Source organism: Molothrus aeneus, chromosome 3 (genome assembly GCF_037042795.1).
Source record: "Molothrus aeneus isolate 106 chromosome 3, BPBGC_Maene_1.0, whole genome shotgun sequence".
Lineage (NCBI taxonomy): Eukaryota > Metazoa > Chordata > Aves > Passeriformes > Icteridae > Molothrus > Molothrus aeneus.
This window is the reverse complement of record NC_089648.1, coordinates 64829243-64845243: the sequence shown is the minus strand read 5'-3', so window position 1 is coordinate 64845243 and position 16001 is coordinate 64829243. Positions and strand designations below refer to the sequence as shown.

At 40.0% G+C, this 16001-nt stretch overlaps 2 protein-coding genes across 2 annotated transcripts; one reads left to right on the top strand and one right to left on the bottom strand.

Moving 5' to 3' along the window:
* TRAPPC3L (trafficking protein particle complex subunit 3L) lies at positions 1–15213 on the bottom strand. The gene is made up of 4 exons (XM_066547095.1): positions 15132–15213; positions 12388–12487; positions 1662–1847; positions 1–606 (listed from the first exon to the last, which is right to left on the bottom strand). Coding segments are annotated over exons 1-4 (408 nt in total). The 5' UTR covers positions 15134–15213; the 3' UTR covers positions 1–486.
* On the top strand, positions 2507–7358 carry CALHM5 (calcium homeostasis modulator family member 5). Its single transcript, XM_066547094.1, has 2 exons — positions 2507–3087; positions 5807–7358. Exons 1-2 carry the CDS (start codon positions 2548–2550, stop codon positions 6194–6196), a joined length of 930 nt encoding a protein of 309 aa, XP_066403191.1. The 5' UTR covers positions 2507–2547; the 3' UTR covers positions 6197–7358.
* Positions 15214–16001: the final 788 nt, after the last annotated feature.

Sequence of the window (16001 nt, the reverse complement as noted above, 5' to 3'; positions counted from 1 at the left end):
TGAATGGCAAAGCATCACACATCAAAACACGCACCTGTGAGCAAGACACTGCATACAGCAATGGCAACAGAGGAATCCTTTGTGGATAACCACACACAGCCAGGGAAATAAAGCACCTCTAGCAGCCATGCTTTGAAATATTACTGACAAAATGGGTAAAGGTCATCAGCTTTCCCTGAAAACAATTGGTATACAGACAAATAAATACTACTATACTAAATACTGAGATAAAACTTCCATTAAGCTTGAGAGCCTGGGTATGTGAGAAGAAAGGGCAGATAATTTCAATCTTTTTTACTGATATCCGTGCCACAACAATTAACATTGCTCTCCCCTGCCCTGCCCCTTCTCTTTGCTGCCCTGCTCTCTTCACCTTTCAACCAGGTGACTGGTACAGCTGACTCAGCAAAGCCACTTTTACCCTGTCTTCTTCTAAAACAAAAGGCACAAAATATCCCCAGACAAGGGTTTCTCCCAATATTTCTTTCATTTGTTCCTTCTGTGCTTTCTGTCTTCAGGCTTCCTTAAAAATGTAATTCCTATTTCTGTCACAGCATCACCCTTCAGCCTGTCCTGGAGGAAGGAAACTTCTGCTGCTAAGTGAACCTGGAAAGAATCAGGTCTGATTAGTTAAGCAAAAAAATGCCCAGTTTTCCACCCTCCTAATGAGCTTTTTCTCTCTCTCTTACCACAAGAGGACCCCCTTTCCCAGGTTTCATAGGAAATGGATATCTAAATAGTTTTAAAGTAGCTTTCCCAACTAAGCTAACACAAAGGAAGTTTATAGACACTGGAATTTATATAGCACATTACCCTTCTCCCCCGTGCTTTGCTTTCTTCTGAGACCCTAAATTGCATACTTAATGATTTTGTGATCACAGAATTTCCTAGTCATGTACTAAGAGTTATGATATAATACTTTTGTTACTGGGTCTTGTATCAGATGCTATAATTCTGAGACTGATGTATGAACATAACACCGCAGGGTTGAGGTTTTCGTCTCTTGAAATATAAGATCTATGCAGAATCGCATACTGACAAAAAAAAGCAGCCCAAAAGTAATCTCCCTGAAGAAGCTCTACAGGTCAGAAATTTTCAAATTATGCCCTTTATTTATTTCTTTGCAAAAAAACTTACATTTAAGGACAAAATTTGAATTGCCATCTGATACACTTCTGATGCTTTGGTTTTAACATTATACTCATCCACACTTCGTTCTCTTTTTCAGCAGGTACCACAGTAACCTAAGAGTATTATTTATCTTGACATATTTGGAAAGCATCTGGGATGACTATTGCTGGCTACAGCTGTGCAGGGAACTGTTATAGGGTCCAAGAGCAGTGGAGGAACCCAACATGCCCCTCTGTCCCTCCACTTTAAGTGTTACCTGTCTTCTTGATCCCACCTGGCTTTTGCACCCAAGTCAGCCACTGAACAGACTGAACAGCCAGGCAGGGACAGTGTGGAGGTGAGATAATCCCATGTGCTTCTCTACCTCAGGATCCACGATCAGCCTTGTCCTCTTTTATCTAGATACAGACATTTAACCCAAGAGGTTAAACAATACTATATTTCCTACTTTTATCTGAACAAATGATTTTGTTTTCCTGTGCTTCTGTGAATTAAGAAAGAATGGAGAAAACAGATGTGCACCTCCTTACCATTTCCAAGGCCCCTCGAATCACACCACAGAGGAGGTTACAATAGCAGAGTGACGCTCGTTCCGCTGGCAGCTCCTCCACAAAATCCACCAGTGGGTTTTTGTCCAGGATTAAGGAGAATTTATTCCCTGTGACACTATTGCAGCTCACACTAGGGGTGACTCCAAGATACATCTTGAAAGCAACCTGCAAAAGAATGAAACTCTGCCGCTTAAATGTGTTGCGTGCAAACCAGAGGTGAAATTTTAGAAAGAAGTATCCTGTAGACCAATTTTACCCCAGGAAATAAGGGGGGAGAGCCAGACAGGCTAGAAATCAAAGTACATTTGTCTCTTCCGTGATCAGCTTGAACCAGCAATGCAAATCTAGAGCTGTGTGATGCTCCAGGAAAACACAACAGAGAGCTGTTCTTCTTTGAAGTTCCTACATTTACAACCCGACACAAAGTGGTTTTACTGTTATCACTCATCTCCTTTCAGTCATGTCATACTCCCTTGGGACCATTAGCATCTATATTAGGTCATTCACTACCTCACCAGCAACTTTTGTAATCACAGCTCAAGATCTCCCGCAACTCTGATCTTTCCATTTGCAGTCACTTCAAAAAACAAACAGCCCACCAAGAACAAGGCTTCCAAGACTGCAAACTCAGTTGGTCACACAGAGCACTGCCTGCTTTCTTTCCGCGCCGGGTGAATGCCGCTGTGGATGTGCCACATCTGGCCTGCCAGCGTTCTGCAGCAGTGACATCACGGCGCTATCTCGGCAGGGCGGGGGCAGGCGGGGAGAGCCGGGCTGCGCCTCCTCGGAGAGCTCTGCCCCGCCTCACGCCGCTGCCAGCGGAGAGAAACCGTTCCGGCTTTCACCTCCTTAGTGAGTACCAGAGATGGATGCATTCCAAACAATCCTGAAGTTCTTTATGAACCGGAAAACCGCTATAGGTTACAGTTTTATGGCGCTGCTGACAATGGGAGGTGAACGTGTGTTTTCTCTTGTTGCTTTCAGATGCCCTTGCAGCAACGAAAACTTCAGGTACGGTTTGGTATTTCTCTTCTCGCCAGCTCTTGTTTTGCTGGTTATTGGATACTTCTTGAACAGCAAGACCTGGAAACTCTTTACAGGTTGCTGGGTGAATCCCAGGAAAATATTCCCCAGAGGGAATATCTGCCATTTCTTTTACGTCTTTGGACAAATCACTTTAAATGCTCTGGTAGCCCCGGTGATGTGGCTTTCCGTGGCTTTGCTCAACGGGACTTTTTACGAATGTGCCATGAGTGGCTTGAAAAATCCTGCCTACTTACAAGCAGTTTGCCACAGCAAATCGGAGAGCTGCTTTGAAGAGCTACACAAGGTAGCCTGTGACAAAAGTTCCCTGCCCTTTTCAGAGAGTGATGAACTGAAAAGAACACTTCAAGCACAGTCGCAGGTAAGAAAAATGATAAACAAAGAGCATTATCCAGGTTGTACTGCTGCTTTGATTTATCTGTGGAAGATCCTGATGTCAGAAGTTTTGTTAAAACTGTTGGCTTCATGTAAACAATGTTTTGGCATACAATCAATCCATCTTTTGGTTCAGTTTGAGCTGTTCCATATTTCTTAGGGGTCCTCACTGATGGCAGGGTCAATAAGACGAGAAAACCTAAAGCTTTCTTCCTGAATGGAGATTGCTCTAAGGAGGGAAAAAAAACCCAAACCCAACTGGATTGTTTTGGAGGCTGAATAGATATCACTGCATTAAAGGGGTCTGTTCCTATTAAAAAATTCATGCCACGCTCTCCTACTTTAAATCATTGTGATAACTGTAGGTCACTAACAGCAGAAAAATACTGGAAAATAAGATTTGTGAAATATCTTTTGACTGCTTAAATAATATGCTTCTATTTGTGTTCCTCTTTTTTGTGATGACAAATGTAAGCATGTTTTTGTCCTGCGTGGAGGAAGTGAGAAACAATAAAGCAAGCAGATCATGCAAAGCTGAGATCTTACTACTTTCTACAGTATTTGTGCAGTACAATTTTGCTCTCGGCATTGTAATGCAAGTAAATTCAGAGGCAAATAATCAAAACAGTGGAGAGAATAAAAAAAAAAGCTACAGAAAAAGGAAAACACTCTGTGGAGCCGGCAAGTTTTTGTATCCATCTGGAACAATTTCCTTTCCAAGAGCTGGTTTTATTTTTAAGTCCTCATGCAAACAGGACAAAGACTGCATTGCAGACAAAGCAATTTGTTTGTTAGTTTTAGAAGGAAACAACAAATAGTGCTTGAGACTTTAAGGTGTATGTATAGGAAATACTGAAAGACCAGGGATTCAGTATTACCATGAGAATATATGAGTTCATTTTCCAAGCTGCAAGAAAGTGAAAAACTGCTAAAAAGAGCGATTTCTCAAGTACCCATAAAAATTGCTACTCAGTACAAAGTGATTGGGAAACATAAAGGAAAGCTCTAACTATTCTTCTATACCAATTCCTAAGAATAGTTGTTTGTCAAACTTCTCTGTTTCACAGACTTCCCTGAAGAAACTTTCTATATTACATCAGCTAAACACAGATTTTTACTGGTGGTTATTTTTTTTAACATCAGTGCAAGAGTTCACATGAGAGTTCACTCTCCATATCATCACCATTAGAGCATGGGAAATCCGTTCCAGTTCATACAAGCCTCTGAGCCCTAGAATATTTGTCCCACACTGGAACTTTTTCCAGTGTTTGAAAACAAGTTTATTTTTTTTTTTTAACTTATCACAGTGGATCAGACAAGTGAAACTATTGGCTAGGTCAGTGGCACAAGGCAGGAAAAAATTGTGTTCCCACTGCTGCTCTCCTTAGAGGAGAACATCCCACAATAACCAGTTCGAGCACATTTTTCCATTCTCTCTTCTTGCTGAGGAAGTAATTATGGAAGTAGCTCTTTCTTTGAAAATGTTCTTGACAGAATTTTGTCCACATCTGAAGCTGCTACAGAAAAAAGGAGTTAAGTGATGCTGGTTAATTATGTAGTTGTTTTGTTGGAGGTTTTCTCTAATAAAAAGAACTCAGAAAACAAAACATCTAACAGTGGTCACAGTTTAAAAGGCTGGTTGATCTGGGACAAAAGTTACTTGCCCTTTTTGGTTTTGTAGTTCTTCATGATTTAAAATTAGTAATTCTTGTTGGGTAGTTTTATGTAATGCTTTCAGGAGTTAGAAAACACTTTACCCTTTACCAAAGAGACACCAAAAGGAGCAGTATTGAGAAGCCTCTATGCTGATGGATTTACTCTTTCTCTTCAGTCCTGACTTGGTTTGAAAAGACAGGTGTTTGCTAAAGAAGGCAGGAGCCTTCCTTGAAATGGAAAATATAAACTCCCTCCCTCCAAATTATTATAATTTTGAAATGAAGGGGCTCTCAGGAAAAGATATGGGAATAGGAATAACAGTTCTTTACTAGGAAAATTAAAAATAAAAAATTATTAGTACAAGAAAAGAAAAGAAACCACTGACAGAGTCAGAATACAACTTGACACCCTGTGGGTCAGGGTGTTGGTAGCAGTCCCATTAAATGGTGACTGAAGTCCTCCTGCAGTGGCAGGCATGGTTCTGCTGAAACAGTGATCCTGTAGAGGGGTGAAGGTTTTCTCTGAAGGTCTGATAGTGGTGTAGATGGGCCTGGTCTTCCCCTGGGAATCCAGTGGAGAAGACAGTTGCACCTCTGGGTATCCAGTGGGAGAAGGCTGCTCCTCTGGGAATCCAGTGGAAAAGGCTGACTGTGTTGTTCCTAATCTTAGATTATATCCAGGTAGGAATGCTTGGCTCCTCCCCCTGGGCAGAGCTTTTCACAATGGGATGATGTAATTTTTTTCAGTTATGCAGTGCAACTCAACGGCCCATGAACAGCAGATATCTCCTGGAGGGAGGATTGGTTGTAGAAGAGATAAAGAGAACTGCCCAATTAACAGAAGATAACTGCCCCACCTTTAACTGATGGGAATAGAATACACACCCCCATTTCCAACCTAAGACAAGTCCCCATGTGGATGTCCCACTAACATCAAGGCCAGCACCAAATGCAAACAAAGTGTGGTCACTTTGTCAGACATTCATGATTCAAGTAGCATTTTCACTTGGGTCTTTTTTAACCTGAAACTGATTTCTTTTGCCTTCCCAGATTTTAGGCTGGTGTGTGATAGTTACCACAGCTCTCCTCTCCCTGCTAACCACTTGCTGTGCCAGCTGCCAGTCAAAAGTCAGCCACCTCCAGCTGATGTTCTGGAGAGTGTATGAGGGGACGGAGAAGGAGCAACTGGAGCAGATTTTCCAGCTGTATGCCACCAAGCTGAGCGAGCGAAACCTGAAGTGCTTTTTTGAAAACAAGGAACCAGAACCCATTTCCCTGCCAGCTTTTCAGGCATGGGAAGATGCTTCCCAGCTCTACTCTTTCAGCAGCAGCAAACAGCATTATAGCACGATTCACAAGCTAGTTGAAGAAGGCCAGAAAGGAACCAGTGAGGAAAGAGAGACAATGCTGGACCTTGCGGATAGAAGGGAAGTACCATAGACCAAGTATATTTTCAGATTTTTTTATATCTTGTTAATAGGCATATTTCTATCTGGTTTCATCTCTATGTTTTTTTTCACAATGGCCTCTTTCTTCTTCATCATGTTTCCTCCCAGTTAGTTACTTGCTCCGAAAGGATGGAATGAAATTATTTCCCTATACAAGTGAAAAGGCTGCAGCACTCCACAGCACCCAGGGCTCATGTCACTAGCTCAGCATCAAGAGCTGAGAGCACAAAGAAAGGAGTAATGGCTTCTACAAGAGGGTTTTAGCAATATGCTATGTAAAATGTGCTAAAAATGCTATGTAAAATAGTGTGCTTGTCCTATGTAAATCTAGAGACTGTCAACAAGTAAAGTCATTTAAAGTGTGTGAATATAATAACAAGATACGTGTGCCTTTCTGACAGCCAACACACAGAAAGTAAAGGTTTTCTGTCCAGGTCATTTCCAGGCCAATTGCAGGTACAGCCTTGTTTTGAGGCACCACCGATCCCTCAAGGCTTCTCTGTCTTCGGATATTTTGCCTCTGTAGGACATCTCCCTGTTATCTGCTCCCAGTCTAGACTTTTTCTTTGTATGGATGTAAAGTTCTAGTTTTCAGCAAGTTTCAGGCACTGGGTGCAGCCTGTAGTGCTCTGTAATATTGTTGTTTCTGGGACTGCAGCCAGTGTACAACAGAAGGCCTAGAAGGAAATTCCACTTTTTAAGACAAGAAAACATTTTTGCAGAAAACTGACTTTCATTTTTTTGAAGATCCTTGGAAAACTTGGTCTCTGGAGCAAGAAGAACCAGCAGGTGAGGCAACTGCATGGTCAGTGCCTCTGACAAACACATTTCACCCCAGAGCCCTGTGCTTTACGTCACTCACTTGGAATTCATCACATGGCTCAGGGTGTTCAGAGTATTCGCAAATGCTGTATAAAAGGAGAACAAAATTACTTTCCCTGGGGTAGCTGGGCAGGCTTTTGTGCAGCATTTTATTGCCGGTCTCTCTGAGTCTGCAAAGAATCATAGTTTTGCTGTGCTTGAATCATGCTCTTCTCAACAAACCAGGATATCCTGCCCAGCTGTTCTCATGTTCAGTTGGTTTCTTCAGTGGGTAAAAACATCTATATACAGACCATTACTCTTTATGAAATAAAACACAAGTGCTAATTCAACTCTCTGCTTAGAATTTTCTCCTTATGTTTTCAAGAACTTGTGACCTTTGAGACAATGTTTTAAAGTTCTTTCATCCCAGATGACCCACTTAGCAGCATACTTAAAACACGTTATATGCTTAAATGAGCCTGCTGCAGCTGAAAGCACATATGCAACACTGCTGTAATGAAAGTCACAACAGCAGATGCCTGTTGTGTAGGCACATACACCAACCATTTTCTCCCCAGGAGCCTCTCCTGGTACAGCATCTACCTACTTCCAGGTTATATGACCCCTCCTATTTGTCTGGTTTTATCTTCCCTCATGAGAACTGCCCCAGTATCTTCTGTCCAGCCCCATTTCACCTCCTCCCTGCATACAAAGGGAGGTAACATACCTGTTAATAGGACAGCCCCGCTGCCTGGGCCAAACTTCCCTTTTCAAAACTGTCTCTCCACCTCCTTCCTCAGAAAATCAAAGCAAGTAGGGATGCAATGGGGAGGACAGCAAGTAGGTTAATGAGTTGATGAAAGAAGTACAGGAAACAAGTGGGTTGAGGTAAATTAAGGCCTCCAGTGTGATATAATAGCTGGTACACAGAAGCACAGCTGGTAGAGGGACAAGTAGGAGGACAGAGTGATCCCACTTAGAGCTTTTGGTATCCTCTTTTCCCTCAGAAGAAAGCTTAGGGCTCTGCACCTAAGTAGCCCAGGCCATCTGAAATGGCAGTACTTCCCAGCCCTATATTCTGCTTTATTGTGGAGGGGCAAATCCAAGATGAATTTCCCTCTCCTCCTCCTTGCCAGCTTCATGTTTGCAAGTAGCTCATGTTGAGAGTGTCTCCACCCTCAGGAGCTGCTGAACATTCTGCGCTGCAATGTGTGCCTGGTAGGAGCCCATCTCTCCCTGATCCCCATTCCCAGGGCTGTGTGACTCTTTTACCAAAATGCCTGTGGCTTAATGCAATCTCGATGTGGATCCTAGAATACTTCTATGAAAACAGACTGAAATAACAGCCAGTTTGACCCTCTGTTTTCAACTGGCATGTGGGTTTGAAAAATGTAACTTCGTCCTTCAAGGGGCTATTGCAAAATCCGCTTTCTATCAACGTTGTTCCTGAATCCAGCAGCTACCATGGCAGAAAGAGACAGACTATTGTCCAAAACAAACTGGAGAGAGAGAAAAACACCCAACAAATAAAACCAAACAGCAAGATCAACATTTTCTGCTGGAAAATTTAGATTTTGCATTAATTCTGATACCCATCAAAATATGAATGTACAAGAAAAAAGAAACTTCTGTTCAATCTTCTGTGGTCTGTCCCTTGGTTTAGTCTTTAAATTCTCTTAGCTCTTCTTCCACTACACATCTGCTGCTCCATCAAACTTGAAGTTTGTTATAAGAATAAAGACTTTTTAACCATGCTATGCTTCATATGCTCTCAATTTAGTTTCAACTGTACTTTACATTATGGTATGATGCATCTGTCCAAATTCTATTGTTAAAAATTCTTGTGTAAAAGAGAACTTGCATGGAAACTATGCAAAAGAAGTAGCTGGTTTGCAATGGAGCATCAAATTAAGGCCAAATGGCAAAGCTGTAAAGTGAAAATTATGAAAATGTCTTGGCAGCAACAATAATTTAGGTGCATAGATAAGCAAATCAATGAATAAAAGGATTTTTTTTCTTAAAACCAGGCTATAACTGAACAGCAACTGCTTTAAAACTACCATTTACAGCTTCTCAGAGCATAAAACAAAGGTCTTTTCAGCCTTTGTGACTCCAAAAGACTAGAAGGTAAAATGAATGAGGTGGTTTAAAACATGCATCCCATAAATGTGTCTCATTTTTATCCATGAAATGGAAGAAAAAAGAATATCTGTTTAGACACGTACATAGGCTTGCCAGCAAAATGATGCCCATATAAAGTAAAACCTCACTTTTGAAAATGTTGTTTACAATGCTATGACATTATACGTTGCTTAATGAGAAAATAAGACCTAAGCAGTCTGAATTAAAAATGTATTCTCTGCCCTTTCTCAAAAAACTCAGTCAGCATTCCATCTCTCTCAAGCAGCAAGAATAAAAATTGTTAACATTTTGATGGTGCTCAAACACAGCCTAGAATTACTGAAATATTTAGGAAGCCACTAACTTTTCAGTCCCTCTACATACTACTGGGGACTTTTCACTTCCACACTTTTTATGCAAAAGTCATGACACCAAGTAAGTAAGTACAGACTGTTAAAAAAATTGAAACCATGATTTCAGACAATGTAATAACAAGATTAATGAAGGACCAGAATTCATCTGCTTAAAAGGGGAAAGGCAGCCAAAGTAATATTTCTGCTACGATATTTTTCGTTCTTAGTATTTTTCCAGTTAGTGTTTGGAAAGAGGAAGATATATTAAAGGTGTTGTCATCTGTTGTCAATTCCAAACTTGTCTTCTGACCTTTTCTTTACTCTCCACAGTGCAGCACTTCAATGTCCTGTTTACTGTCTACCATAGTAGGCAACCTGCTTATGCATTTCCCTCTCCCTGCTGAGATCTGAAAACCAACATTTGCCAGCTTCATAAATTCTGTCAGCTTCTGTCAGACCTTCAAACTGGCCATGAGTCAATATGCAGGGACCTGGTGTGGCAGCACCTTCCATGACACAGAGATGGACTTTTCCTGTCCTACAGCTCTGGACAGGGGCGACATGATTGGATTACCCCATCCTTTGTCATCCCCCTCCAGGAAGCTTTCTTCAAAGACCTCCAGAGATGTTAATTTCTTGTGTTCACAGAGTACTGAGCGTCCACAGTAAAGCCCATCTCTGCAGCCACTGCTTTTCAGGAACAGATCTATCCTTAGGCACAGCACTGTTTAATCCAGCAGTGGAGCCTGTGAGCCAGCACCAGCTTGCTGTGGACCAGAGGGTATGGTCAGGCTGCTTCTACCTCTGGCACACACAGACACCTCCTGGTGTTGGTGAATGTAATATAAATATTAGATCTAAAACCAGAAGCTGTTTTTTGCAACTCATTTGATCAGATCAATTACATCAAGGTCTTTGAGGATAACTTGAATTAAAAATTAGATTTTGCAGGATTATCGAGAAAAATTATCAACCTCATTTCAAAAGTAATCCTCAGTTATACTCAGATCCAAATTCTGAATACCATCTTGGGCATTACTTCTTCAGCTGGGCTTTGCTCTTAATATCATTCCTCAATTGGTTTCCATTTCTTACCCTAATTTGCCAGAAAGCCTACTTTTACACCCAATAAATAAAAAGCCTATTTCATCTTTTTTTTAATTCAATCCAAACTCTAACCCTGCCAAGTCACAGGACCAGCATGAGAAGACAGTGAACACCATGGGAACTCAGTGTAGAAGGGCTCACTTTGGCTCCTCATCAAAACTTATTGGCCTTTCTCCAGGCCAGTATAAGTTAGCAGTAAAGCCCAGGCTTTGCAGTCTGAAGCAGCGGTGGAAGTTTTAAGCTCCCAGTCACTGCTTTAGGTGCACCTTTCCTCCAGTATTTATTTCTTAATCTGGGAAGCAGGCTTTGTAGTTCTCATTTTATACTTTTTTTCTTTTGCTTCATCTCTTTCCATTTCCACAGGGAACACCCACAGCCTGATCTTACAGACTTCTTTGTTTTCCAAAGAACTGAAGGATAATAGCTATGTTAACAGGTGGTTTGGCTTTAACTATTTGAATTGCTGAACTGTCTTAATTACTTTAACTTTGAACTGGTTTTACTCATCCTCAAACAGATTTATAACTCTGAAGACTTAATGCAGTTAAGTATTTAAGCACTTTCTCCTGGCTGGGAACACTTCTGCTGAAGAGTTAAGGAGATCATGTAAACAGCTTCATGATTCTGAACTAAAAAGTTTGATAGAGTATTTGCAGCTCCTTACTGGGTCCCTTTAGACATGTTTTGTTGGTATGCGTCTCAGACAAATGTGCTTGAAGATTATTTAAAAATTGTTTTGCCAAAGAAATATGAAAATACTGTCTATATCACATTTTGCCTCACAAATGTTATACTCCTACTACAGAACTCCTTTGAGTTTGCTAAACATAGCCTTTCAAAGGGACAGTGTGTGCTTTAATGTTTGTCCCAATCTTTCCAAATAATTTTTTACTTCTCTTAATAAGTCTCTTTGGAAGTACAAGCTGCAGAGAAACAGTGTCTTTTTCCATTGTTAATTTCTCAAGGCACTTTGCTGTTGAATACCATGTACTTAAGAATGAAGGTTCAGCTGTAATAATCCATTTATAAAGAAGGGAACTATGAGGAATAAGACCCAGAAAACCAGGTATCTGACATGTATGTGGAAATAAAGTACCAATACCACCTGAAGAAGAATGTAAAACTGAAAAAAATTTGATTTTGCAGCCTGGAATAATTTTGTTAAATGAGGCAGTGTATTTTAAAACAAGGATTGAAATGCTGCTTGTCTCATCCGTTTCATTCAGCTGTCTTCACCATTTCCAATGAGTCCCTACCCCAGCTCAGCTTCTTACCCCGAGGAACTTTGTTATGTATTCTTATTTAAATTTCTCTTTGAAATTCCTTGGAATTCTAACTTGCCAGTAGGGGCAAACAATCTTTAGAAACCTGTGTCTTTGTTGTCTGACAGAAGTGTGAACGGCTACTCAATAAAAGGGAAATTTCCATCAAAGTAAGTGAAAGTACATGCTCTGATTTTATCTTTTTGATTTTATTACTAAATTTGTGGGTAGTCAGGAAAATGTTTCTCTCGTTTTACTTTTTTACAGTTCTTCTTTGCTACCACTGAGATTTTTCATTTTGCAGAAAATCCTGCCATTTATTCTTAATATTACCATTTTAAAGTAATAAGATATCTAAGATAATTATGGCAATGATGAGAAGAGACAAATGGCAGAAGTAAAAAAATCAAAGTTTAACATCTGTATGAGACAGTTAAGACTTATGCTCCTAAAAGGGAAAAAAGGAAGGGAATACATAATTTTAAACTAAGATCACTGAATCTGATGACGCTTTAGAAAATGCAAATCTTATTTACCTGTGCAATCATGTCTGCTGTTTCAGAGTAACTACGGCACTTTTTCACAGCTGAACGAGCCAAAAAGTCATCAATGAGCCTTATGCCAATGCTGTATCCCCTGAGGAGGAAACAAAGGCAACATTGTAAATGGGGAACTTCTTTCCACCTGCCATCTCCCTAATGCGTCTCTTGCGCTTCCTCAGCAAAACAGCTGCATGATCCTAATTGAGGGACTTAATGACAACACATTTTGCTGGTCTACATTCTTCTTTCTACCACATTTTACAGCACAGTGGGACTGCTCTTCCTGTAGTCATTTAAGGAATCATACTTCTTTAAGCATGATAGTCCTGGCAAGGATGATATGAACTGTCTACACAGTTTGCACATTGTCTATACGTATGGACACCAGTCCTGGGCACCCTTGTTGCAGTATTCAGATGCCATAGGAAATGCACTCACACCTGATCTCTTTCACTTTCTTCTCTCACCTCTTCACCTCATTTATCATTTTTCCTTCACAATTACCTGTTTGTCTTTTTTTCTAACATGTTATCTCCCTTCATCTAACTAGCTGACAAAAAAAAAAACAACCCAGAAGTTGTTAGTTAACACATGTTACCAATAGGTAAAGGCTTTATAAAGGGAGGGCCTTGGAATGTGGCTCCAGCCTGAGGCTTTGGCTAAGTAGAAGGGAACTTATGGGAGAGTGACCCGGCTGGAATAAGGGTAGAGAAACGTGAGAGATGATAAGTGAGAGATGTGAGACGTGCTGTGTGACTGCCACATGTCCACATCCTGTCTGCATTGTGGTGTATGGTAGTTGGTTGACTTGGGCTTGCTGTGCCTTAAAACTGTGTGAACTGGTTAGTGGCTAACTGCTTCAAAAGGCCGGGTTTTTGGCAATAAGGAGCACTCCTTTGTACCTGCCTGGGGTCCCTGCATCACTCATTACCACAACAAATGCAGGGTTCTTGTACACTGCCATGTCCATTTTGTATTTAAAATACTACAATTTAAAAAAGAAAAACAAACAAAAAGGGATGGAAGATAATGGAATTTTTATAAAACAAATATTAATTTAGCTCTGACACATTAACAAAGGTCAATAACTCCTTAGTTTGCAAAACAGCTGTGACTCCAAACATTTTCTGAAAAATGGAAAAACATCAACACAAACATTTTATAAGAAGGGGTACTCAGCTCAGAAAAGTTTTTAGGAAATTCTTCATTCCCAGTTACGTGGATGTTGGCAGTGTCTGTTTGTCGGGGGCCCTACACCCTCAGTGAAGCAGCCTGAACTCCGTGGAGTTTCTTACTAGTTTGTGTACAACATCTTTGGCTAGAAGACAGTGAGCTGATGACAAGACCAAAAAGTGGTTTTGGCAGTGTGAAGATTAAAATTGCAGTATGTCATGTGTCTAGAAACAATTAAATATTTATCTATTGCCTAAGTATCAATAACATCGGCAAATGTGTCATCAGCATTCATCAAGGTATGTATTAGTGACATACAAGACTACTTAGATACATTTCAACTTTTATGCCCTAGATTTGCAAAGTCAAATTAATAACAGACTGGTAAGCAGCTACTTGGCAACTGTACAGTGAGAAACACCCTTCTCACTCCAGACTATATATGTACACCGAGAGAGAGAGATAAGTACACTGTCCCCACCTGTCACAGGTCTGCTGAGATGTGAGGTTTCTTTGTGAAGCTGGGCTGTTTCATAATCACAGAAGTAAAGAACATATTGTTTTATTGAAACCTGTCATTATATGATCAAGTCTTCCTCAAAATAAAAAGATTTTATAGAAACAACTGCAATAATGAAAACATAAGGAGCAAAATCTGTCTCCACACCTTCCAAAACTGCTCTCTAGTAATTTCTACCATGGCATCATTGAAGAAGCCTGTGCATATTTTAAATGTATGATTTTCACCAGATCTGAATGAGAGATGAATACAAAAAAGTATCTGAGGGATGTTATCCCTTATAAGTTTGTGAATAAATTACTTTTCTTTTTCCCAAACAATGAATTTTTTAAAATTTACTCTCATGGGTAGTTATTGTGCTACAGCTAGATTACAAACTTTCAGGTTCATAGTAAAGTGGTAAGGTTATTCTGTCCACTGTGATTTCTGTAAATCCATTTTGCATGTCCACTTTGCCCAGAAATAGAAGCCTAACTGTTCTGGCAAAGGCCTTACTATATGTTCTTGTTGACCAGCTAAAAAGTTGTTTCTTGATGATTCTCCATTATATTGTCATTTTTATGGTAGCAATGCCTAGGACTCTCAGTCAGGATGACAGGGCTTGTAAACATTGGATCTTCATTTTCCAAGGAGTTTATCCATGTAAAAATTCACCTTCATTGACATTTTGTGCTATCTCACTCATTGCTGTATGGTCTTTTAAAGGTGAGAGGCTCATTTGTCCCTACCCCAGTGAGGGATATAGGATAAGAAATTTAGAAGATTATATTCATAATTAGCATAACTAAAGGATCAGCAAGGAACAAGTGTAAGCTATGAAAACAATCCTGACACTTTTTCTCAGAAAATTAAAAAGCTAATTGTTGATCTTAATTCACAAATTAGTGTTGTTTCTGTTGAGAGAATATTGAACCTTTTTCGTGTCTTCTCTATAACCACAGACAGAATGCTGGAACTTGTGAGATAACAAACAAAAAGCTGAAAGGTAATATATATGTAAACAAACAGCATTATGGAAAAACTGAACATTTAAAGCAGTACTTACATTCTATCTAAACAGGCATTGACATCTTCATCTTTTTCATACTCCTTGCACAGCTGGGCTACCAAGGCCCCATATGTGAGTACAAAAAGTTCTCTGCTCTGTCAGAAAATAAGAAAATCAAAAATGAAGCAAGCTACAATCCAACTCTTCCATGTTTTAAAGCTGCTGCTCATTAAAAGCAAGTAAAAAATAACATTTAAATTAATAAAGAAATTTTTGTCCATGGATGTATAATCACTGAAATCCACATTTCAAGCATGACAGAATCTATATTGATCCTCACTTGAATTTGTAAAGCATTTTGGTTGTCATAAGTATGATTTCTTGGTATACTCAGAGTTACTATTATCAGTAATTCTTGCATCTTGAGTGTATGTAAACTGGATTGACAAATTCTGTCAAGTGCCATCCAAGAAAAATAACAAACAGCAGCAGGAAAAGAGGCAATGAGCCAATCCTTCTGCAGTAGCACAACAATTCACAAAAGTAGGGTTGATCTGAGTCAAATTATTAGCTGCTTTCTCTAAAAAAGTAAAAAGTAGATAAAATTTAGCTCAGAATAATGAAAAAATAGTATAATTCAGGACAAGGGTAAAGAATAACAACAAGATGAAAGGGATGGGGAGGATTGCAGCTCCCATGGAACATGGAGAGCAACTGAAGATGCCAAAGGTATATCTCTGCACTGGTCCTTCCACAAGCACTACTGTGGGGTCTTCAGGTGTCCAACAATTTGGAGGAGAGTTTCCTTTTCTCCCTGCCCTGTCAGATCACATCTGTGCACTGCAGAACAGTCTGTATTTAGCAGGAGAAGCAGCCTTCCTTTAAGTGAGAGATTGGGTTGACTCTTACTAAACTTCTTGGACAGCA